This window comes from Panthera uncia, chromosome A2 (assembly GCF_023721935.1).
Source record: "Panthera uncia isolate 11264 chromosome A2, Puncia_PCG_1.0, whole genome shotgun sequence".
NCBI lineage: Eukaryota > Metazoa > Chordata > Mammalia > Carnivora > Felidae > Panthera > Panthera uncia.
Genome location: NC_064816.1, coordinates 100,303,707 through 100,330,758, shown reverse-complemented (window position 1 = coordinate 100,330,758; position 27,052 = coordinate 100,303,707). Strand labels below are relative to the sequence as shown.

The 27,052-nt window shown below is 36.4% G+C and overlaps 1 protein-coding gene across 1 annotated transcript in view; it reads left to right on the top strand.

Moving 5' to 3' along the window:
* THSD7A (thrombospondin type 1 domain containing 7A) overlaps positions 1-27,052 on the top strand; it is a 439,517-nt gene that overhangs the window by 403,163 nt on the left and 9,302 nt on the right. The window contains exons 17-23 of the mRNA XM_049641551.1: positions 3,938-4,091; positions 5,729-5,873; positions 7,184-7,299; positions 11,343-11,460; positions 11,695-11,840; positions 12,648-12,822; positions 17,242-17,415. Coding sequence (XP_049497508.1) covers positions 3,938-4,091; positions 5,729-5,873; positions 7,184-7,299; positions 11,343-11,460; positions 11,695-11,840; positions 12,648-12,822; positions 17,242-17,415 — 1,028 coding nt within the window. The remainder of the gene's footprint in view (positions 1-3,937; positions 4,092-5,728; positions 5,874-7,183; positions 7,300-11,342; positions 11,461-11,694; positions 11,841-12,647; positions 12,823-17,241; positions 17,416-27,052) is intronic.

Here is a 27,052-nt window from a genome sequence, read left to right as displayed (position 1 = left end):
CATCATCACAGAAAGTTCTATTGAGCAGTGTTGCCCTATAGTACCCCATATACCCCTCTTTGTTTTGAAAGGATCCATTTACTGATCTGTCATTTTTATTAAACTCTATCATTTTCTCCAAACTGAGATCCTGTCATATTCATACAAATTCCCTAATGCTTAATACAAGTTTTATACTCATTAAGTTGCCCCTACAGTATCTGCATATGCCTCTTAGGGGTTCTAGAACCCTACCAAACAAGTGTATTTGGTTTTATTATCTCCACTTTGTAGAGTAGACTCAGAATTACTAAGTAATTTACCAAAAACACACATCTAGAAAAGTGACAGAATTGGCATTCAATCCACAGTCTCTTGTCACTCTTTTTTTCTATACTGAATTTTTTTAATGTTCATTTTTGAGAGAGAGAGAGAGAGAGAGTGAGTGAGTGGGGGAAGGGCAGGGAGAGAGGGAGACAGGGAATCTGAAATAAGCTCCAGGCTCTGAGCTGTCAGCACAGATCCCGATGCGGGCCTCGAACCCACGAACCGTGAGATGATGCCCCGAGTTGAAGTTGGACGCTCAACCAACTGAGCCACCTAGGTGCCCTGTTTTATCACTTTTTATACCAGTTTCTTCCAACCCTTCTGAGTGACACACAGTAAAGACAAATGTAAAAACATCCAGAACTTGACTACTTATGTTATGAGGAAGCCCACTGTCACCCATGATCTAACTTTTCATGAATAAGATTTATATTTCTCAACAGAAAAGTAGAGCAAATTAGCATTCGTATCATAAAACTTTGGCACACTATGTGTAACTTTGCTTCCAGGAATAATAATTTCCTATCTGTTTTTTCCCAAGCCCTCTGAACTCTCAAGGTATTTTTCTGAGGAACTTAATAAAGGTGGAAGAGGGCCTGTGAGGTAATAGGATAGGGAAATGTAAGGAAAAGACAGAGATTCCATTTTCCACCATTCCCTTCCAAATTTAAAATTTCTCCTTCAAATTTAAAAATACTTTCCTTGTAAAAATTTTTTTGATCAAGTTGGGCTTTTAGTTAGTAAGAAAAAGTGTAATAAAGAACAAGTGGCACACCTGAGTGACTCAGTCGGTTGAGCCTCCGACTCTTGCTTTCAGCTCAGGTCGTGATCCCAGGGTCATGGGATGGAGCCCTGTGTTGGACTCCACACTGAGCATGGAGCCTGCTTAAGATTCTCCCTCTCCCTCTGCCCCTCTCCTGACTTATGCTCTCTTTCTCTCTCTCTAAAAACAAATGGTTTTAATTTAAAAAAAGAAACTATTCTTTCAGCTTTCCCTTCAGCTATCTGTGTACATGTTGCTTTTTCTTGGTTAATAAATAGATACTCTCACCATTTCCAAGTACCCCTTAATCAAAGTAACTTTTGAGATCAATTTATGTTTTTAGTAAACATCTTTAATGTAAATAGAGAAAACACAAGGTCAGTATTGATTATGATCTCTGATCACATAATAATGTTCCTTTTTGTTACTGAGTAGTAAACCTCTCTAACCTTATCCTCTGCTAATAATTAAGGCCAAAATGTACTGCTTATATGCAAGCATTGGGCAACATTTCAGGATAGATGAGTCTGCGAGACAGCATATTCCAATTTATCCAATCCCATTCTTTCTCTTTTAGGATGGTATGGCATAGCATACACTAAGTGGCCGAAGTGATTTTCCATGGTCAGAAGGGATATTTGCTCACGGACATTATTTTTAGAATTGCCAGCACATGGTGACAATTAAAATTAATAATAACAATAAAAAGCAACAGATTTGGTTACTTTCATGGTTGCTTTTGAATTCTTTGCAGTGTAGCCCCTTATTGTCACAGCCGTGGTGGGCTCTGGCTCCACCCTTTGCCTTCAGCTTGGTTCTGCATGACGTTATTTCTAATACAGTTCAGTTTTCTCACATCATAATTCCGTCTCCTGTGGAAAGGAGAAAGGCCAAGAATGTGAAGAAAGCAAATGCACTCAAAGTGCCTTCCTTTGTGCTTAAAACTTGATCCAAATATTTAGTCTGTACTCTAGAGTGATTTTAAAAGCTGGTTAATACCAAATGAAGTAAATAAAACATAAAGAATCTGAAGGTCAACAATAAGGGTCTTTTTAGCAATTGTGGCACCTTGAAATGAGGCTATTTGAATATAGTCACTAAAAGTTACATCCATAATGTATTTTTAATTTTTTTCTTAAAAGGCACAAAATAGTAAAGTTTGTTCCTATTTTGTGAGTCTGTTAAGAATGCTTTTCTCTGAGTGATAGAATCATGTGATTTTTTTTTCTTCTGACTTTCCTAAACTGAATAAATTACCTATATAATAAAAAATTAAAGAAGAAAAGCCTGTGAAAATGTAGTTTTATGTATATAAGTACTTAATCGAGTATTGAACATCTGTCCTTAACTCTGGATCAATAGGTAATTTTGCAAGTTAATCCTTGTTCGCTGTGTCAGTGCCTACCATGAATTCAATCTTTTCTTAGCAGCAAATCCAACTTTTGAGCATTAAACTCTGCTTCATGTCCTCTCAAAGCTCCTGTCAACAGAACATTTTTCAGTGCCATTGAAGATAGAACTTTTTCCTCGGAAACTAAAATTCTCCCAAAGAAATGTATAATTTTTTCTTCAGTGATGAAATCAAATATCTACCTTTGCATGTTTTTGTGGTGGTTTTCTATTTTTATCTAATATACCAAAAAAAAAAGATGCATAGGTGGTATTGTATGGGTATATTTTCAGACTAAAAATCCAACTAAGACATGACGAATAGCAGTTTTCCAGCCATTAAAAGCATCCCACAGGAAAACGACGTTTCTCTTAAACTGGGCAGTACTGGATAGAAACGCGTTTCTGCAGAGTAGGTTTGTGAAAATGCGATGTCCCCACTGATTGTAAATCCCTGGGAAAGGTGAAATTCCAGGTATAATTAATAATGTAATTTCACCAACAGTGTAAAACACTGCAATGGGTTTGAGAGGCTTAAGAACTCAAGCCTGCCTTTTTAGTTCCAGCAATGCATTCTCTTCCCCAACCCATTAAGCTGACTGACCCTCTCTGAGTTATAGATGAGGGATAAAGTTTTTCTCGTCTACTAGAACAGTGCTTGGGGAGATTATTAACGTCTGTAAAAGTCAAGTCTGATACTAGCCACGTTAATTAGCTCCTCAAGAGATGAGTAAACAAGACTACCATGACTGCTTGCAAAACGGTGAAACATAATAAAATGTTTGAATTGGTTCTGTTAAAAAGAAAACTAACACTAAAAAAGGTGAAGATACAGGATGATTGAAACAACCACATTTAGAGAATGTGTGCTATTATTATTACTACTATAATTGCTTTCACTTCTGGGTTTCTTTTAAAGTTATCAGCATATAGGAGGCTAAAATTACAAAACAACCTGATAAGTGCCATCAGTTATTTTTGAAAATACCTAATGAAACCTCCCACTAGGAAAGTTCAGGATGCCTCATCTTTCATCATATAAAAGTCTACCTTCTCTATGGACTATACCATTTTCTTCTGAAGAAAAAAGTGCATTATATTCCAAAATTACAACCCCTCTATGAATCTCTGTGGACCATTCCCCATTAGGTGCTACATCATATATGAGTGTAAAAGGCCCTCTCCTCTCAGAGGAAGACTGTATACCGAGTTTATAATACACACAGTGGCTATAATTATAAAAGATTATGATGACAGAATCAAGTGTGGATTTTATATCATACTGAAGCTCTGCAAATATTTATGGGAGGCAGAGATCCTTTCATGTCTTCATGCTTGGAGAATTCAGTTTATAAAATGCAAACTTTCCCACCTTCCAACACCTAAATGATGTCTTAGGAAGAACCATCCATCCTATGGGTTGGACATTGTTCTAATTGTCTTGGTTCTTTCACTGAATAGGTATATGTTTTCTTGTAGATGCATGCAGAACACAGCGGATGGCCCTTCTGACCATGTAGAAGATTACCTCTGTGATCCAGAAGAGATGCCCCTGGGCTCCAGAGAGTGCAAATTACCGTGTCCTGAGGATTGTGTGATATCTGAATGGGGTCCCTGGACCCGATGCACTTTGGTAAGATGATGAACCATTTATCAATATAGAGTTTACCCAGTTTTTTACCATGAAAGCTTCAGAGCTATTACTAAGAAAATAATAATTACTAAACCAAATTGCTTATGAAAGCAAGGGTGTTTTCTTGGCTACTTCATTCTATGATTATGCCATTTAAAGTCAGCAGTGTTTTGTCTCACACTAGAACAGCTCAATTTCTTGCAACCTTTATGCCTTCCGCCATCCTCCTAGACCCGCACAAAATACCTTCGGATTAGTTTATAACTACACAGCATGTTAAAAACTGCCATGGTGATAATGATTCCTTCCAGGTAAAGGGAAAAAGAATGAAGCTCTAGTAAAGGTACTTTAATGGTGTCAGGTTATTGTCATCCCTTGCTTTTTGCCCAATCCATTTTATTTAAATTGTTGGAATAATCTTTCACACAGTGGGGATACTGCAGCAGGGGTATTGACACTGAAACGCAGAAGATCCTGGCAAGAAAGGGAATCGAAAGAAGGAAGCTGTGTGTCAGTGAATCTCTTTCCACACACTGACTCCGTGTCTCTGTGGGCCTGGAAAGCCAGCTGAGACTTTCAAATCACACAAAGCTTCTAGATTTCAACAGCCCGTAGGGGCTCTTCCACAGGACCCTGGGCAGAGTCATTTGAAACAGAACTGGCTGAGCATGTAGGAGGAAATGTGGCTTAGCGCAGGCACCTCTGCAAAGCTGTACATTTCAAAATGGCATCAAAAACACGGGAAGAATACATCTAATGTGGAATTAATTTGCTGAAATACAATATAAGACAGTTTCAAAGAATTTATGATGCGTGTTTTCAAAGTGAGATTAATTTTCTATCTCAGGGTTAACATTATTAAAGGTGCTAATTAACAGCCAACTGATAGAGCAGGGGCAAAACAGGGCTGCCGGTGGACTTGGATACAGGTTAAATAACGACAAAGAATCAGCTCTTTAATAAGGGTATGCAAATGATTTTCTGTTCTAATTCCATAGCATCATATCTGAAGTTCCTGTTCTTAGAAACCAGATGTTTTCAGAACAAGACTGTGCCAGTAACAGAATGGCAAGCTAGTCTTTTTTAACTGCTGAATTGTGTTTGTGGGCATGTATATGTGCCCATTAGGAAAAGAAAGGTCACTAAAACTAGTTATTTAAAGCCACCCTTAAAATGGTCTTTCAGGTCTAAGAAACTTGGATGGATGGATGGATGGATGGACGGATAGATAGATAGATAGATAGATAGATGACAGATAGATTTCTGTATTCATGATCTATAATAACTAATATGTTAAAATCACCCTTAAAATGGTTTTTCAGGTCCAAGAAACTATATTAGATAGATAGATTGTTTACAAATTCTGTATTAGTGATCTACAATAATTAATATGATCACATGTGTGTGTTTACATATGTGTGATGGGATGTATTCATTGGTATTTGACACACAGACTCTTAAGCATCTTATAGCTAGATGGGACATCGGAAACTCATCTGACACTTGATTTTATAGATGGCGACACTGAGGTGTTCTGCCCAAAAATTCTAACTCCTGCTCCAGTGCTCTCCCTCATATATTAGCTCTTGTGTGCCTGGGGATTCACCATTCTGAGGAGTTGTATTATTCTTTGTCAGCCTTGCAATCAAAGCAGTTTCCGGCAAAGGTCAGCTGATCCCATCAGACAACCTGCTGATGAAGGAAGAGCCTGCCCTAATGCTGTTGAGAAGGAACCTTGTAACCTAAACAAAAACTGCTTCCACTATGATTATAATGTAACAGGTATGTGCATAGTCATCTCATCACAGAGTTAAAGGCCAAATCCTGTGCCTTTCAGCTCAGCAGTATTCCCGTAAGTATTGTTCCCCTCCATCTGGGTCCCTTTTGGACATGCTTCTTACCTTCCCAGAGATAATTCTTTATTTAATGACAGAAATATTTATCTATTTCTCAGTAAACATCAGGATAGAGAATGAAAATATCACACGGACATTGAGCCCTTAAAGTAGATTGTGAATAGCCTAAATGATCCTATTGAAGACATCCTCCCACTTTGGGAAGGTGCAAATAAAAGATACATATCTTTCCCATAAGTATCAGGTTTATTGAAAGATGTCTTTCTTCTTCAGAAGATGTTTAATACTATAACATACTAGGACAAAGTTCTTGGTGTGGGGGAAGTTTATAAGCATGATTAGTCTGAGGTAAAAATGTCAGCAATCTTAAGCTACCAAAAAACCGTATGAAGAAGATACAAACATTTCAGCATTATCAAAGGTACAGATGAAAAAGGATGAATGTTTTTTTCAGAAGAAAAGACTTATTATGACTTCATTTTTTCCCATAACCCTCATCTCATACCATATCAGCGCAAATTCTAAGAAAGAAGAGAATGCGTTGGTTTATATGATGTAAGGCAACACTGAAGCTTATTTTGGAATTTTTCCCAAGTAATTTTCCCGCTGAAACAAACTCTAAACATTGTGCACTAACACACAGCAGTCAGATTGGCTTTTTGTCTCCTTAGGTTTTTCTCTTCCATTTCCTTTGACGATACAAAGAAGTCACAGTTCTCTGGGCCATGCTATGCTACCCTGGAAAGAAAGATTGAAAGAATTACTTTGCAAAAGACATGAAATAAAAGAATTAAATAGATATGGCCAAAGTGATTTTGAAATAAATAAGTGTATATTTTTAAACATTCTAAGTATGGACAGTAAGTGAAATAGTGTTTTGTTTGAAATAATGTTAAAATTTAAATTTCTACTTTTATTAGGAAAAAAACGTTTTTAAGTGACGTTCGATCTGCAGGCCAAAGCCAGTTTCACACTGTCACCAAAAGGCTAGCTGTCAAGATTGTCAGGTAGACATCTGCCTTCAAGAATAATCCCCATAGCTATGTGCAACCCCAGCAATTCCATTTGACTCTTGATATGTTCAAAGCCGGGACCCATATGCTCTGCATGTGGGATGATTGATTGTGGGGCTTAGGAAGCAGTTGTGAATTAAATATGGGATTCAGGTCATCAGAGTTTCATTTGAAATCTGTTTCATACATAGCCTTCTGTTCTGATGGGCTCCCTTCCTTTCAGACTGGAGCACGTGTCAGCTCAGTGAGAAGGCAGTTTGTGGAAATGGCATTAAAACAAGGATGTTGGATTGTGTTCGAAGTGATGGCAAGTCGGTTGACCTGAAATATTGTGAAGAGGTGAGGGGATACTGTGTTATATCTTTGTGAGTAAATTCTTCCCTAATAATTTCAATTCATGCTGAGCCAAGTGACCTGTGCTCACTGCAGCTCATTGCCAGCAGATGGTTTTCTATACTACTCAGAGGCTGTTAAGCACCCTCTTGAAAAGAAACACTGTCCAACTACTGATTTCTACACATAATTTCCTGTATTTTGTTCTGCTTGGAGCCCAAAGGTATGCTAATTAGCCTATTTGGAAAGAAATGCTTGGGGAACAATAAGTAATCAAGGTGAATAAAGGCAATAAATCTTAATCAGACTACTCATCATCTTTTGTAATTTCATGTGAATTTTGTGTTGCCTGGGACACCTGCCAAGAGCCATCATTTATTCTCTCTGTTGCTAAACATTGATCGCATGTGGTTTGGTAGCAGATTTTGATATCAGGATCTAATATCCAGCTGTGAGAGTCTAAGTACTCAGGTCTGGGTAAGAGAGAGCTTGAAATTCAAACAAAGGAATGAAGTCTGCCATTATATCTTTGAGGTGCAGAGACTTGTAACTGTTAATTTTCCAATTTATAAAAGTAATGTCATCATTTCTAGGTATGACCTTATGAAATGTGAGGAAACATAGTTGTTGGCCTTTCTCTTCCTGAAGCTACACTTCATGTTGTAATTATTTTGTCCGACTTCCATACCAAAAGGGTCCCCACATTCCTGACAGGTTTTAACTCCTCCTGCATCTAAACCCCACTGGGTTAAACATGAACCAAGATAAACAGGAGCCTCAATAGATCTTGAACACATAGAGAGGAGCTTATGACCTCATTGGGGTTCAGCAGACATGGTGACCATGACTTCTACCTACACATCTTGGGGGCTGTATAATCCCATGGTAAATTATTCCAGCTACTAAGAGAAAACTCCAGATGGAGATGATATCAATCCATTTGATATCTTTATCATGTAGACCTAACAGCTTCCTTATATCTGTCCATGGGAATGGAGCTGCTGAGTGTTCTGAAAACAAGTTGTTTAGTTAGTAAATTCCTCCCACTACCATCTTATTACATAATTTAGTGTATTCATACTTTAGTTATAAATTTTATACCTGAATTAATTTGGTTTTGAAACTAGTAACATCAAAGTAATGTAACCATTATAAAAAATAACAGTATTAATGGACATTACTATAGTCATATGCTGGCTGGAGAGCTTTGATCTACTTCCAGTTGATTAATATCTCCTTTTTTGCAAACGTGCATGTAAATGTCCTCCTGGATCAGAATGAAATATACATTAAATAGCTGAGAGCTTTGTGAAAGCTAACCCCAAATCATACAAAACCAATTAAAAAATAAGTGACTACAGGACAGAGGTATAGAGTCCTTTATTTCTTAAATGAAATGTAAGTAAAACCTTGAGAAATAACTGTTATTTTAATTATCCAGGAGCCTAGATAAATTTACTTTTATGCATTAATGTTACATTGTTTGAATACTGTGGTAACAATTAGGGATTCAAATCATAACATTGTAGTAATCACTGTCTTTAGGAAGTACAGTGCTACTCTCTACAGGAATTGGAATAAACAACTCCTATCCTGTTTATGCATCCCCATGGATGCAGTAGTATTAACTAATATCCCTGAGAAAAGCTGGCTATCTTTTTAAATAATGGATTGATTGCCTACCTACTAATACATGTGCAAACCCTGCATTCAGAACAACAGCAGTCGCTAACTCTTGCTGTTTCCCTAAGAACCAGAAAGAAATAATGCCATTCCTACACAGCAAAGGGGACAATTAGGGTTAAACCTATCTAGGATTTATATAGCATTTTTTTCTTTGATGTTTTTCAGACATTTATTCATCCAATCCTAGTAATTGGTTTCTCCTTTCCTCTTCTTTGATCCCTGAACAGGTTTCTTTTCATTTAGTTAGACACATGTTTAGATAGATGAGACAGTAAGAGAAGAAGAAAAAAAGAGGAACAATAAATGTAAGAAAAAACCATAGTAGACTGTTAAAATGTCTTACCACTGGATACCACAAAGGTCTATAAACAGACATCCTTTTCAACTCTGCAGCGAAATAAGTCATAGTAGCTGAATTCTGTGATTCAAACCCTCTCTCCATGAAACTATTATCTGCCTTAAATGTTACACATCCTTATTAGCATATAATTGCCTTAAGTCTCCTTTCTCCAACCTCCCATGATTTAAGTGACTTTTTGAGACCTGAATTAAGTGATATGGTAAAAATGTTCATACCAAATCCTCAGCTTTGTCAAGTATTACTGGTGAAGAATATAATAGGAATGCCTGGAGAGATGTGTAGCATACAGTCACTGATCTGATCCTCTTTCAGTGGACAACTTAGAGCTGAGAGCTATACTTGAACCACAATATAACATTTCTTTGGCCATCTTTTACTATATACCATAGACACTATAAAATTCTCTTTCATGCAAAAATTTTAAAACCCATTTTAAAAATCCCAAGGATTAAAAACAAAACAAAACCTGTAGTCTCCTCACAAGCTCTTAAGCACTTCTATTTTCGTGCTACTTTGTACCTTGGACTTTTTAACTGTTTGCATATAATAGTAGATGAGTTGGAAATCTCATATTTTAAAAGTAGAATGCTTAAACAAGGAAGGAACTCAATGCTAATAAAATGTCACAGTGTCAGAATCTAATGAGAGGCTAACCAAAATAAGTGAATTATACCTCAGTTAGCTGCTGAGATCAGTTTTAGAAAAGAAAATCTTTGTAAAAAATAAATGTGTATAAAATATTCGTAATCAAAAAATTCTGGCAACCCGTATTTCCTTTTGAGAGAGATAACATACTTAACTATTATAGAATATTATTTCAATGTTATATTATTAGTTTTTGAGTGATAATTTGTCTTTTAAACCTTTTGTTTTTCAGTTTTAACATGATACATAAAAAGAAATAATATCCCAAAGATACAATTATAAATCTATATATTGGTGATATTCTTGGTTTTTAACTAATGGGAAGTAATCATGCTTACACCTATCTCGTTACTCCTTTAGGGAAAGTAAACCAATTTAGAGACTAAATCTACTTTTTTTTCATTCCTTATTTAAAAAGTTCAACAATGGGAATGCCTGAGTGGCTCAAGATCAAGCCCTGCACTGGGCTTTGTGCTGGGCATGGTGGCTGCTTAAGATTCTCTCTCTCCTTCTACCTCAGCCCCGCCTCAACTAGCTGCCTGTCTCAAAAAAAAAAATTATTTTTTAAATTTAGGTCAAGCGTAGCTCAGTCAGTTAACAGTCTGACTTGGTTTCAACTCAGGTTATGATCTCACGGTCTGTGAGCTCGAGCCCCACAGAGGGCTCCACACTGACAGCATGGAGCCTGCTTGGGATTCTCTCTCTCTCTCTCTCTCTCTCTCTCTCTCTCTCTCTCTGCCTCTCCCCCAATCATATATGCTCTCTCTCTCTCAAAATAAGTAAACTTAAGGGGTGCCTGGGTGGCTCAGTCAGTTAAGCCTCTGACTTCGGCTCAGGTTATGATCTCATGATCCATGAGGTCTAGCCCCACATCAGGCTCTGTGCTGACAGCTCAGAGCCTGGAGTCTGCTTTGGACTCTGTGTCTCCCTCTCTCTCTGCCACTCCCCCTCTTGCCCTCTCTCTCTCTCTCTCTCTCTCTCTCTCAAAATATAAATAAACATTTAAAAAAATAAAAAAATAACTAACTTAAAAAAATGATGATAGCATTAGCTAAAATTTAAAAACTTTTTTTTTTTTTAATTTGAAAAGTTCAACAATGTATATGGAGTAAATGGACTCCTTAGTTCATCCTGTGCCCTTTGTTCCCACTCTCGTGGGTTGAACAACTTTATAGTTTTAAGTTTGGGTGTTTGTCCTCCAGATACCATTTTATTTTATTATGCATCTTGCTTATTCTTCCTCTCCTCTCCTCCCCACTACTATTTTTTTTTTCTTCCTCCCATCCTCCCTCTAATAATAAGACACATCATGGCATCCTTCCAGGTCAGTAAAACAGATCTACCTCTTTCCTTTCAGCTTGGCCTGGAGAAGAACTGGCAGATGAACACATCCTGCATGGTGGAATGTCCTATAAACTGTCAGCTTTCTGACTGGTCTCCTTGGTCAGAATGCTCTCAAACATGTGGCCTCACAGGTTTGTTTGTACCTTCATTAGCATTAGATTAATAGTCAAGGAATATGAAATATCACTCTTGCTTTAATGCTTACCAGATAATTTTCATAAAGGTTGAATCAGGGTCTTTCCTTTCAAAATATCTGAGACTTACTTGTCCCTTGGATCTCCTCAGGAGAAATGTCTGTGATGCCGTCTCTCAAGATAGATGCTTACACAAATATATCACTTTGCATCTCTTTGTATCTCTTAAAGGAAAAATGATCCGAAGACGAACAGTGACTCAGCCCTTTCAGGGTGATGGACGACCATGCCCTGCCCTGATGGAACAGTCTAAGCCTTGCCCAGTGAAGCCCTGTTATCAATGGCAATATGGCCAGTGGTCTCTATGCCAAGTACAGGTAATCAAATCTCAAGAAGTTGTATAGAGGGTCACCTGGATGGCTCAGGCAATTAAGCGTCTGTCTCTTGATCTCAGATCAGGTCTTGATCTCAGGGTCATGAGTTCAAGCCCCTCATTGGGCTCCATGGAGCATGGAGCCTACTTTAAAACAAGCTCAGGGCGGGGGGCACCTCAGTGGCTCAGTCATTTGAGCATCTGACTCTTGATTTCAGCTCAGGTCATGATCCCAGGGTCATACAAAAGAGCCCTGTGTCTGACTTCCTTCTGAGTGCAGAATCTGCTTAGGATTCTCTCTCTCTCTTTGCCCCTATTCACATTCACTCTCTCTTTAAAAAAAAAAAATTATATATATATATATATATATATATATATATATATATATATATATAGAGAGAGAGAGAGAGAGAGAGAGAAGTGTTCTTTATTTGCAGAGATTTAGTTTCAGAAATATTTTTCAGAACTTACAGATGACATGTTTCCTCTTAAAGATTTTAGGTGCCTTGCTATTTCATAACTGTTTAATTAGTTTTGATAACCAGCAGTCCCTGTCCTGTGTGTTTAAAATCATTTGGAGACAGATTCATTTTAATGAAAATTTATTTGCCTGTCTTCGGCTACAAAAAAAATAAATTGTTCATTGTATACTTTATGGCTAGTGTCCTACAGGACTTCTTCTCTAGGGTTTCAAATGCTTCTTTAACTGCTCATAAATCAAGATCAATGGTGCAGAAGATGACTGTAAGTGATGAGCTTGCTAATGAATTATTTTTCTTTTCCTAATTAGTTATTTCTTCCTGCGTTCTAGGATGCCCAGTGTGGTGAAGGGACCAGAACGAGGAACATTTCTTGTGTAGTGAGTGATGGGTCAGGTGATGATTTCGGCAAAGTGGTGGATGAAGAATTCTGTACTGACATTGAACCCATTATAGATGGTAATAAAAAAATGGTTCTCGAGGAGACCTGCACCCAGCCTTGCCCAGGTAACAATAACAAAATGTTATTCATAGTTTGGTCATTTCTTACTAGACCTAGGATAGAGAAGAGGTTGCACTTGCTAGTCTAAGTTAAGGCATGTCAGCAAGTCTTCTCATTCAGTAGTATCTGTGTCAACAACTGGATACATAGCGTGGATGCAGGGGTTACTGCCTTGTTACTGCCAACTCAGGGTGAAGTCCAGGTCTCCCGTGTGGCCTCTGCTGCCACCCTGGAGTTCTAACACCCGCAGAGGAGGGCAGTTAAGGCCTTAGGCTCCTGCTTGACAGGGAACGTATGAAAGGGGATTTGTATCTATTTAGGATTTCCAGGAGAGAGAAAAGCAGGGTTTTAACACAAATGGCTAGCAAAAGATTTAAGTCCTATAATTAATGAAAACTTACTTTGAGTCCTGAAAAGAATCGAAAACAAAATCACACCTAGGTACACTGTAGTTAAAACACAGAATGTAGAAAACTAGAGAACTAGTAAAGCATGCAGAAAGAAAAAAAAAAGTACTTACAACTGGAAGACAATCAATTAGAATCATAAAAAATTCTTCTTAGTTATAATGAAAGTCCGAAGACAATGGAATGTATGCACAGTGTGATGGAAAATAGTCATGAGCCTAAAATCCTTTCCCCAGCAAAATCATTCGAGAGTGAGAAAAAAATATTATGGAAGAAAATATTGAAAGAAATTACCACAATTCAGAGTTGGACACATGGGTTCATGCAGTAAAATGTGGAAAGCAAATATCATATATCAAATAGTTTAGAAATAACTGGAAGACAGTGATAAGCTAATATTTAGGAAGTTGGGCTTGGTGCAGAGAACTGTAGGGTAGACAGAAGATCAAAATAAGCTCAACATCAAGCATGAGCCTAAGGCTTTGAGAAAGATGGGGGCAACAATTTATTGGTAGACGAGAGAGAAATAAGACTGGAAGTAAATGGCCTGTGTTTCACCCTCAGTGGAAAGTTTTTATTCTCCACTTTGCTTATAATTATGAGAAGAAAAAAATTGATCTCTTTAAGGAATGTGTTATTTCAAATAAGATCCCCAAAAAAATAAAAATAAGGATTTGGCAAACAAATTTTGACTGGAGACAAAAATAGACTACCTAAATAAAAAAGTTATGGTTTAAGGAAATTTTAAAGATGGAGGACATATTTTCAGAAGTTTATTTTAATGGATTGAAGTCTCTAAATGCTGTAAATAGCTTACTATATGGGTTGCTCATTCTCTCATCAGTTTATTCATTCTTAAGTAAATTATTTGAGATGATAATATTGGCAGTTTCTATAGTTTATTAAGATGAACTGAATAAAATTAAAACAGAGCAGTAAAGTAAAATAACCCCTGATATTTTGAACTATATGCTAGATTTTGAGGGCATTCCTCACAACCATAACAACAGCCTTTGTACATACTTATAGTTTCATCTACTTCAAATGAAGAAAGATCTTTTTAAAAATCTTACTTTCTAGACCTCGATTAAGTGTTGCTTCTTAGACATTCCTGCACCTGATAATAATAACCTATTCCTGATCCAGCAATTCCCCTACTCCATTTCCTGCCCTCCCCCCCCCCAAAAAAAAAAACTGGCCTGATTGCAGTCCACATTCTCACATACAATTCAATAAAATCATTTTGCTTCACAGCTGAACAAGGTTGAGGCTGTTGCAGCAGGTAAGGGCTCTGGGCAGAGCCAAGGACTGAACCTTTGGGCTTTCATGTGCCGAATGGCCACATAGTCAAAAGGCACCAAAGCTAAAAGTTGGAAGGCCTGTCTATTCCAGAGCCAAATCTCCAGCGCCATGAATAGGATTATCGTGATAACCACAACACGGAGCAGCACTAGCAGCCTTGCCAGGAATTCGTGTCTGCTTTCCTGTGGAGTTTGTCCACTTGTTTTCTTATACTTCCTACAGCACAATCACCCACTCATTTTATTATTATTATCAGGTGTTACTGGGGGCTAGCCACAGGGCTCAATACATTGAGAGACATATATACCCTGTCCTCATTGAGTTTACCTTCTAATGGAAGAGACTGGTGCTAATCTAATAGTAACATAAATAAACACAAGATTGAAATTTGTCCTAAGTTACCCAAAGGAAAACAAGATCCCACAATAACATAAAACAGAACAAACACACTATTCTAATTAAATTAATTACAAACCCAGAAGGAGGCTGCTCTTCTAAGTTACCATCTCTTCATCCCAGTTGCTAGTTTTCTCCAATAATGGGTTTTGAAAGCTAGCAACATATGAGCTAATAAGCTTTAAAGTAAGTAAAATACTGAAGGAGGAAGTGCATCTTATATACTTGTCCTATCTTTTGCAGGCATAGTGTGGTTTATTATTATAATGGTTTATATGGTCAAAACATAAAAGTATGTTTAGTACAAGCCCAATGTCTCACTGTCATTTGCTGTTATTCAGCCTTTAAAGCCTGACATGGATTCTTTTGGGGTGACGATTATATAATTCACAGACAAATACTAAAAGATTTATTGAGTTTTGTTGTAAAATACACTATGTCAAGTGATATAATCACAGAGATAAAGCCTACCAGTAAAAAAAAAATGATATGTTTTATTTCCACATAGTTTGCAATCACTGGGGTGTAGTTACATTACCTTTATCTTGAGAGGACTATTTAAAATTTTAATAGTTTTTCCTATGTAATTAAAAACTGAGTAACCCCAAAGTATTTAAACATGCTTCGTAGTTTCTTTTTCCTCAACGCTTCTAAAATTTAGTAGAATTTTCTGCACTTCAGGATGACATTGAGTATTAATGACATACTATAATAAAGGTCTACAAAAATCAGTCCACTTTACTGTTATACATATACCTATTAGCCAGTTATTCACATCTGGCCAAGATTTCTTAATTATAACACAAGACATGTTTTCATTAATCAGATCTCCAGGCAAATTTGTGCTAATATTAGGCATCTTCAGCATAATATAAGGCAATATGAATTATGCATATGGTATGGCTGGAATAATTAAAATGATAAGAATCCCTGTGGATTCGTGTCTATCATAATTTACTATATCCTGTGTACAGTATCACCAGTCAGTCCTGAAGAATGGATGGGTATACAGGAAAGGTATATTTCATCAAATCCTCCTTGTTCTCCAAATGGTTGAAGATGTTGAACGCAGGATACACCAGGGCCCAGCAATTCCACTCCTAAGTATACACCCGGTAGAAATGCACATATAAGTTCAAAGACTCACACTAAGATGTTCACAATAGCAGTATTCATTATAGAAATAATGTATAACTCTCCACCTGCCCATCAAAAGAATGGTATCTAAATTATGACACAGTCATATAATGGAGTAAAATACAGCACTAATGATCACAGTGGAACTACATAAATACATGTGGATCCTGCAAACATAAATGAGTGAAGTATTTTTTACAGATACAGATGGTACGATTCCATATGTCACACAAGAAAGGTTTCTGAAATTCTGAGAATGTCCTCTTGCTTGATTTGGGCATTGGCCGCAAAGTTATAAAATCAGACTGTGAAAATTTGAACATTTATAATATGTGATCATTTTTCATGCATATTCTTCTTCAATAAATAATTGAAAAAAAGAATTCGATTGAAGATGTAGGTCAGATAAAGTCACAAGGATTATTACTACTGCAGTTGCTGCTCACTTGACTGTCTCACCCTCACACCTCTGGCAAGAAATTGGAAAAACTAAAGTATAAATGCCAGTTTTCTCAGCCTTGGAGTTCAAGTGTTTTTGAAATTATGCATATCTACAAGACAAATTTCATGTATATTTAGATTTTCATTGGTACTACCAAGTGCTTAATAAACCTCTTCACCATAATGTCAAGAATGGTGGTAGGTTTTTTTTGTTTTGTTTTGTTTTTTAATATATAAAGTTTATTTTGAGAGGGAGAGCACATGCACGAAAGAGAAAGGGGGAGAAGGGCAGAGAGAGAGAGAGGGAGAATCCCAAGCAGGCTTCTCACTAACAGTGCAGGGCTTGACGCGGGACTCAAACTCACCAACCACCCTGAGATCATAACCTGAACCAAAATCTAGAGTCAGATCCTTAACCGACTGAGCCACACAGGCGTCCCTGGAGTGGTGGTAGGTTTTAATCAACTGTTTGTTGTCTCTTAAGAGGAGGTGAATCATAAGGCACAAGATCTTGGAAGCTGTAGTTTCTATTCAGCAACATCCACTCCAAAACTAACATTAATATACACTTGTAAACCACATATAAACTTGCCAAAATTAAATACTTATCTAAATCCTATAAATATCATGTATGACTAGCATACCAAGAAACATTTCCCGGTGAGGTGAAGAAATATAATTACTAGCTGGACGGCTGCTGTTTATGGGTATGTGTATGAACTACCAACTGGTGTTTTGCAGGTGACTGTTATCTGAAGGACTGGTCTTCGTGGAGCCTGTGTCAGATAACCTGCGTGAATGGTGAGGACCTAGGCTTTGGTGGAATACAGGTCCGTTCCAGAGCGGTGATCATACAAGAACTGGAAAATCAACATCTATGCCCAGAACAAATGTTAGAAACAAAATCATGTGATGGTGAGTGCTGCAATTCATGAAATCTTTTCAATTTAGTTTTAAGAGACAAAAGCATAAGATATAGAATTTTCTGCTCAATAAGTAAATTTGCTAAGATCTCTTAAGACTGAGAATTAAGAGTAGGATTCTGAATTCTAAAAATTTACAGGAAGAAAAATCTCTCACCCTTCAAAAATTAGATAAGAAATGTAAAAAATGGTTCACAGTTTTATTAGCTACAGAAGGCCCAGATAATTAAGAGCACATTATTTGGACACTCAGGACAATCCTGATCATGTATCAGGATATCCTTTATTTAAGGTAAAGGAAACAAAGAAAAACTACAAATCCACATCAAAATGAGAGATTTTTATTATATTCTTATAAATTGATAAATCAAAGTATTGGTAAGAACTAATATGACATAACACATGAACGTACATGTTTCTGTGTCTATGTGTGAATGTATACACACATATAGAGCCATGCACCCAATATAAACAGTATATGACATTTTCAAAAACAACAGAGCATTAAAATGTCATACTTTGGGAACACAGAGGCAGTCTAAATGAAAACAAAAGACTTTATATCTAGTGTAGAACATAGGTCCTCTCCTTCCTGCTTGTCTTTGGAAACAATTAAAGAGTATGACAATTAATAGCAAATAGGAGCCAAAATACTACTTTTTTTACTGAAAAGTTGGAGACAAAAGCTTGGAATGTTAGTGAAGAAGGCTTAGAATAAAAGCCAAATGGGCTAGATGACTTAACCCAAGAATTAGGTATAATTATGCACCTTGTCAGTTGAATCTTCCCTAATTTACCAAACAGATGAACCATTCCCTACGTCCTGGGTATAGGTAATGAAGTAGAGAAAAGTCAGAGGTTACAATAAATGAAACACACCCAAGGAAAAATTTGTTCACCCCCAAATGATAACGAAATAAAATTAGAAATCAGTAACACAGCAATTGTGAAAGAAATGTCACCATGCACACAGCAGTAAAAACTGGAAACGACATTTCTAGAGCGTTACACTTCAAATGGTATGTGGGATTTAGCACAAAAGTACTTACAAGAAAACTTAAAGCCTGAAATGCCTAAATAGGGGAGTAGAAAAGATTAAAATGAGCTAAGCATTAAACTCAAGTAGAATGTAACTAATACAGATAAATATAAATTCAGTGAGATAGAAAACAAACAAAATAATCAACAACCAATAGTTGACCAAACTAACTAAATAGACCACCTCATGGAAAAAATCAGGAAAAAAGAGCAAAATAACTACTACATCATATAGAGTAGAGTTTTAAAAATTATGACTAGAGGTGCCTCGCTGGCTCAGTCAGTTAAGCGTCTGACTCTTGATCTTGGCTCAGGTCATGATCTCAGGGGCTCGTGAATTCAAGCCCTATGTAGGGCTGTGCACTGATGGTGTAGAGCCTACTTGGGATTCTGTCTCTCCTTCTCTCTGCCCCCCCCCCAAAATGGATAAACTTAAAAAAAATAAAAATTATCAATAAATTTTCCTAATAAATATAGAAACTTCAAGATAATCTAAATTTTATAATTTATCAAGAATGATACAGAATCTAAACTATGGATTATGTAACTATTAAAAACTCAAGTGTATCAAATATTTACTTATACATGAAACAAACTAAAACATAAATGGCTTTGAGTTTTACCAAACTTTTTTTTTGTATTTTTATTTAATTAAATTTTTAAAATTTACATCCAAGTTAGCATATCATGCAACAATGATTTCAGGAGTAGATTCTTAATGCCCCTTACCCTTTTAGCCAATTCCCCCTCCCACAACCCCTCCAGTAGCCCTCTGTTTGTTCTCCATATTTAAGAGTCTCTTATGTTTTGTCCCCCACCCTGTTTTTATATTATTGTTGCTTCCCTTCCCTTATGTTCATCTGTTTTGTATCTTGCAGTCCTCATGAGTGAAGTCATATGATATTTGTCTTTCTCTGATTTCACTTAGCATAGTACCCTCTAGTTCCATCCACGTAGTTGCAAATGGCAAGATTTCTTTCTTTTTGATTGCCGAGTAATACTCCAGTGTGTGTGTGTGTGTGTGTGTGTGTGTGTGTGTGTGTGTAACACATCTTCTTTATCCATTCATCCATCAATGGACATTTGGGCTCTTTCCATACTTTGGCTATTGTTGATAGTGATGCTATAAACATTGGGGTGCATGTGCCTCTTTGAAACAGCATACCTGTATCCTTCGGATAAATACCTAGTAGGGCAATTGCTGGTTCATAGGATAGTTCCATTTTAATTTTTTGAGGAATCTCCATACTGCTTTCCAGAGTGCATTCCCACCAGCAGTGCAAAAGAGATCCCTTTTCTCCGCATCCTTGCCGACATCTCTTGTTGCCTGAGTTGTTTATTTTAGCCATTATAGCTATTCTGACTAGCCTGAGGTGGTATCTCTTTGTGGTTTTAATTTGTATCTCCCTGATGATGAGTGATGTTGAGCATTTTTTCATGTGTCGGTTGGCCATCTGGATGTCCTCTTTGGAGAAATGTCTATTCATGTCTTTTGCCCATTTCTTCACTGGATTATTGTTTTTTTGGGTGTGGAGTTTGAGAAGTTCTTTATAGATTTTGGATACCAACCCTTTATCTGATATGTTGTTTGCAAACATCTTCTCCTATTCTGTCAGTTGCGTTTTAGTTTTGCTGATTGTTTCCTTTGCTGTGCAGAAGCTTTTAATTTTGATGAGGTCCCCATAGTTGATTTTTGCTTTTGTTTCTCTTGCCTCCGGAGATGTGTTGAGTAAGAAGTTGCTGAGGCCAAGGTCAAAGAGGTTTTTGGCTGCTTTCTTGATGAGGATTCTGATGGCTTCCTGTCTTACATTTAGGTCTTTCACCCATTTTGAGTTTATTTTTGTGTATGGTGTAAGAAAGTGGTCCAGGTTTATTCTTCTGCATGTCGCTGTTCAGTTTTCTCAGCACCACTTGCTGAAGAGACTGTCTTTATTCCGTTGGATATTCTTTCCTGCTTTGTCAAAGATTAGTTGGCCATACACTGTGTGTCCATTTCTGGGTTTTCTATCCTGTTCCATTGATCTGAGTGTCTGCTCTTGTGCCAGTACCATACTGTCTTGATGATTACAGCTTTGTAATACAGCTTGACATGTGGGATTGTGATGCCTCCTGCTTTGGTTTTCTTTTTCAAGATTGCTTTGGCTACTCGGGGTCATTTCTGGTTCCATACACATTTTAGGATTGTTTGTTATAGCTCTGTGAAGAATGCTGATCTTATTGTGATAGGGATTGCATTGAATATGTAGATTGCTTTGGGTAGCAATCTACCCAATGTTAAAATGTTAAAATCAACATTTTAACAATATTTGTTCTTCCTATCCAGGATCATGGAATCTTTTTCCATTTTTTTATGTGTCTTCTTCAGTTTCTTTCATAAGCTTTCTGTAATTTTCAGTGTATGGATTTTTCACCTCTTTGGTTAGATTTATTCCTAGGTATTTTATGGGTTTTGGTACAATTATAAATGGGATTGATCCTTGATTTCTCCTCTGTTGCTTCATTATCAGTGTATAGGAATGCAACCAATTTCTGTGCATTGATTTTATACCCTGCAACTTTGCTGAACTCATGGATCAGTTCCAACAGTTTTTTGCTGGAATCTTTTGGGTTTTCCATATAGAGTATCAGGTCATCTGCGAAGAGTTAAAGTTTGACCTGGCCAATTTAGATGCCTTTGGTTTGTGTTGTCTGATTGCTGAGGCTAAGCCTTCCAATACTATGTTGAATAACAGTGGTGAGAGGAGACATATCTGTCTTGTTCCTGACCTTAGGGTAAAAGCTCTCAGTTTTTCCCCATTGAGGATGATATTAGCATTGGGTCTTTCATGTATGGCTTTTATTATCTTGAGGTATGATCCTTCTATCCCTACTTTCTTGAGGGTTTTTATCAAGAAAGGATGCTGTATTTTGTCAAATGCTTTCTCTGCATCTATTGAGAGGATCATGTGTTCTTGTCATTTCTTTTATTGATGTGAAGAATCACACTGATTGTTTTGCAGATGCTGAACCAGTCCTGCATCCCAGGTAAATCCCGCTTGGTCATGGTGAATAATTGTTCTAATGTATTGTTGGATCCGGTTGGCTAATATCTTATTGGGGATTTTTGCATCCATGTTCATCAGGGAAATTGGTCTATAGTTCTCCTTTTTAGTGGGGTCTCTGTCTGGTTTTGGAATCAAGGTAATGTTGGCCTCATAGAAAGAGTTTGGAAGTTTTCCTTCCATTTCTATTTTTTGGAACAGCTTCAAGAGAATAGGTATTAACTCTTCATTAAATGTTTGGTAGAATTCCCCTGGAAAGCCATCTGGCCCTGGACTCTTGTTATTTGGGTGATTTTTGATTACTAATTTGATTTCTTTACTGGGTATGGCTCTGTTCAAATTGTCTATTTATTCCTGTTCCAGTTTTGGCATTTTATATGGAGTTTTACCAAAATTTAAATGAATAAACAACTCCATTTTATGTGAAATCTTAAAAAAAATTGTGTGGGAAAAAAAGATAAGGAAAATCCTCCCTGCTCCGTGAGAGTGTAGCAGTAAAATTAGCCAATAATGTCACCAATGAAAATAGATGTCAAAATCATAAAAGATTACTATCTAACCAAATCCTTAATACCATAATTAATCATGATGTAAGTCATCATACCAACAGAAAAAAAAGTCATAGGATTTTTAAATGTGTTGAAACAATGTTTGTAGAATGCAACCTTAATTCACAATGAAACTTCCAATTTAACTTGAACTAGAAGGAAATCACCTAATAAATGATATCTACAAAAACTAACAGCATACATGATAATATCAGGGAAAACATTAGAGACATTCCCTTGCAATTGCTAACAAAGCAAGGATGCTCACTATTGCCAACCTGGTAAAGAAGGTTCCAGCCCAAGTGTAATCCGAAGCTTAATAGTTGAAAGCAAAGAAATAATCGTGCACATTACTATGATTTTCACATTAAAAATTTTAACAACCAAAATAGAAAAAAATCCATGATCATCTCAATAGATACAGAAAAGGAATTTGACAAAATACAACACCCATTCATGATGAAAATTCAACAAAGTGAGTCTCAACAAAGGCCATTGATGACAAACCCACAGCTAACATCATATTCAGACAAGCTCTTAGTTGTTCACCATCAAGAACAGAAGGACAACAAGGATGTTATCCATTCTTACCACTTTTAGTCAATGTAGTACTCAAAATCCTAGATGTTGCAATCATACAATAAAAAGAAAAGCATGCAAGTTGGTAAGGAAGAAATAAAATTGTCACTGCTTGCAGATGATGTGGTATTATACATAGAAAACCCTCCCCCAAAAAACTATTACAATAAATGAATTCAGCTAAGTTGCAGGATACAAAATCGATATGTAGACACCTGTTGCATTTCTATACACTAATTACAAAGTAGCAGAAAGGAAAAAAAAAAACTCCACTTATAATTGCACCAAAAAGAACAAAATACCTAGGAATAAACTTAACCAAGGAAGTGAAAACCTGTACACTAAAAACAATAAGGCATTGATGAGACATTGAAGACTACACAAATAAATAAAAAGATCTATCATGCTCATGGATTAGGAAAATATTGTTAAAATATTCATACTACCCAAAGCAATCTACTGAGTAAATATAATCCCTATCAAAGTACCGATGGTATTTTACACTGAACTAAAACAAATACTCCTAAGATTTATATGGAATCACAAAGACCCTGAATAGCCAAAGCAATCCTGAGAAAGAGCAACAAAGCTGGAAGCAGCACAATCTCAGATTTCAAACTATACTACAAAGCTATAGTAATCAAAAACATGTGGAACTGGCACAAAAATAGACACCTCTATCAATGGAACTGAATAGAGAGCCCATACTTACATGATCAATTAATCTGGTACACAAGAGGCAAGAAGATACAATAGAGAAAAGACAGTTTCTTCAATAAATGGTACTGGTAAAACTGCACAGCTACATACAAAAGAATAAAACTGGACCACTTTCTTATACCACATACAAAAATAAACTCAAAGGGGTTAAAGACATAAATAGAATACATAAAACCATAAAACTCCTAGAAGAAAACTAGGCAGTAATTTGACATTGGCCTTAGCAACATTTTTCTAGATAGTTGTCCAGAAAGAGAAACAAAAGCAAAAATAAACTATTGGGACTACACTAAAATGAAAAGCTTTTGCACAAAGAAAGAAGCTGTCAACAAAACAACAAAGCAACCTATTGAATGGGAGAAGATATTTGCAACTCATAAATCCAAAAAGGGGTTAATATCCAGAATATATAAAGAAGTTATACAAAACACCAAAAAAAATCTAAAAAATGTGCAAGGACCTGAATAGACATTTTTCCCCCCAAGGAAGAGACACAGATAGATAGCCAACATGAAAAGATACTCAACTAATCATCAGGGAAATGTAAACCAAAACCACAATGAGGTATCTCCTCACACCAGTCAGAATGGCTAAGAGATAAATGTTGGCAAAGATGTGGAGAATAGGAACTCTCATGCATCCTTGATGGGAATGTAAATTGGTACAGTTAGTGTGGTCAACAGTATGTTGGTTACTCAAAAAATTAAAATTACCATAACCCAGTAATTCCACTTCTGGGTATTTACCCAAATAAAAGAAAAACACTAACTCAAAAAGACCTATGCACCCCATGTTTATTGCAGCATTATTTACAAGAGCAAAACAAGCTAAATGTCCATCAATAAATGAATGGATAAATATATGGTATAATACACACACACACACACGTGTGTGTGTGTGTGTGCAATATTCCATTACTCAGCCATACAAAAGAATGTGATCTTGCCTTTTGAGACAATGTGGGTGAACCTAGAGGGTATAATTAAAGTCAGACAAAGATAAATACCATATGATTACTCTCATATGTGGAACATATGAAAACAAAACGAATGAACAAAACAAGAAAACAGATACAGATTCATAAATACAGGGAGCAAACTAGTGGTTGCCAGAGTAAGTGATAGGTGAAGGAGATTAAGAGGTACAAATTTCCAGTTACAACGTAAATAAGTCAGAGGGATAAAAAGTACATCAGAGGGAATATAGTAAGATTTTAATAACTTTGTATTGTGACAGATGATAACTACACTCACCGTGCTGAGCATTTCCTAACGTGAACAGATTTTTGTTTTTAGTATTTATTTATTTTTGAGTGACAAGGCACAGTGAGGGAAGGGCAAAGAGAGAGAGAGGGAGGGGAAACAAAGAATCCAGAGCAGGCCCCAGGCTCTGAGCTGTCAGCACAGCCCCACCCAGGGCTTGAATTCATGAACGATGGTATCATTTTTGAACCAAAGTGGGGAGGCTTAACTGACTGAGCCACCCAAGCACCCTGGCAATTTGAACAGGTTTTTAATGTGTTATGAGATACTGACCCAAAAATTAATACAAAGAGGTCGAAGACCAATAAGATCCCAGAATTTCAAGAAGGAAAAAGTGGGAGAGATTAGGGGACTTACATGGCTTTTTTCAAAATTTATTCTACAGCATTAGTAATTTAAAAAGAGTGACAAGTCAACAATAAAGCAATTAAACTAATGAAAGAATCTCAGGAACAAATTGTCATATATGGATACATGACAGAAATGAAAGTCAGTAGGGTAGTCGGTGGGTAAATAATGTTGCAATAACTTGTTACCCATGTAATGTTTTTAAAATTATCTTTAGCTCACACCATATATAAAATTGTGTTTTAGATAAATTATAGACCTGAAAGTGAAATAGAACTATACAACATTTAAAAGAAAATATAGGAGAATATCATTATAAACTCAAGGTAGGGAATAATTTCCTACATAGGATGCAAAAAGCACAAAAATGGGAAGGAAGAAAAATTATTTTAAATTAAAATTTCAATCTTCTACCTAATAAATGATCATAAACAAGGCTAAGAAACTACAGACTTAGAAAATATATTTGTGAGGGCAATTAATTTCCAAGGATTAGTATCTACAACGACTGATCCAAATTTTCTTTTGTGAATTTTAGATACATAAAAGTTTGTATTAAAAATGAAAAGATTTACAATAATCATAAACCAATTTTGTGTAACCGTAAATAACATACTTGCTGAAAAATAATTATTTTGCAAACCAAAAACAGTAACTTTGACAAGTATGGTCTTGTTTTACATTTTTGCAAATCTCTAATATCTGGCTTAAAGGAAGACAGGTGGATTCTCTACTTCTGCATTCAATCTGTTGCAGTCTTATTTTGGTTTATGTATATGAAGAAAACCCAGCTCTACTCACATGAATGTGTACTTGAAAAAGTACACACACACACACACACACACACACACACACACACGCACCTGGGAGAATGTCAAAGTCTCCCAGGTTCTCTACAGGATACTTTGAGAACTGCTATCCTAGAATAAATATTTCCACAATTCAATAAGAAAAGGCACAGATTTCAGTAGGATAAAAAAAATGGCCACAAGATATAAAGAAGCAATTCTCATAAAAGGAAGTCTAAATGCCCCCAAAACATTTGTTACTCTTTAATAGCTTTAGTAATTACAGAACTACAATTTAAAATGACAATATAGGGGCACCTGGCTGGCTCAGTCAGTTAAGCATCTGACTTTAGCTCAGGTGATGATCTCGCAGTTCACTAGTTTGAGCCTCCTGTCTGGCTCTGTGCTGACAGCTCATAGCCTGGACCCTGCTTCAGATTCTGTGTCTTCCTCTCTCTCTGCCCTCCCCTGCTCACACTCTGTCTCTCACACACACACAAAAGTAAGCAAACATTAAAAATTTGTGAATGACAATGCAGCTTCCACACCCACCAGACAAACCAGAAGTTTTAAATCTGGCAATTATCAATGTTATTAAAGGCTTAAGCAATGATAACCCTTATTCACTGCTGGTGGGTGTGTGGATTGTTGTTTTGGGGAGGGAAAAAAAGTTATATTTAGGAAGGTTGCAGCCATCCCTATGGTGATACACAGCAGTTTCTCTTCTTGATATTTACTTTAAAGAAGCACAAGGAGACTTGCAGAAGGTGGACCACTGAGGCATTGTACTAATAGCAAAATTGAAAACAACCTAAAAGGCCACCAGAGAAGAAATAGCTAAAAACAAACAAACAAACAAAAAACTGTGGCATTTATTTAGTACAGTGGAATTTTATATAGCAGTTAAATAAGACCAGAGCTGCATTATAAAAAAAGTCACATAGAAATATTTCTTCTACAATACTGAATGTTTCAGATTGATACATACAGTATACTTTTAGAATTCTTAATCCAGTTGACCTTTGAACAACATGGTTTGAATACTGCAGGTCTACTTACATGTAGATTTTTTTTAATATAAACACAGTAACTATACTTTCTCTTCCTTATGGTTTTCTTTATTTTAAGCACATAGTACATAACACATATAATACAAAGTATGTGTTAACTGACTGTCTATCAGTAAGGCTTCCGGTCAGCAGTAGGCTGTTTATAGTTAAATTTTGGGGGAGTCAAAGTTCTACACAGACTTTAGACTGCATAGGGGTACATGCCCCTGACCTCCATGTTGTTTGAGGACCAGAT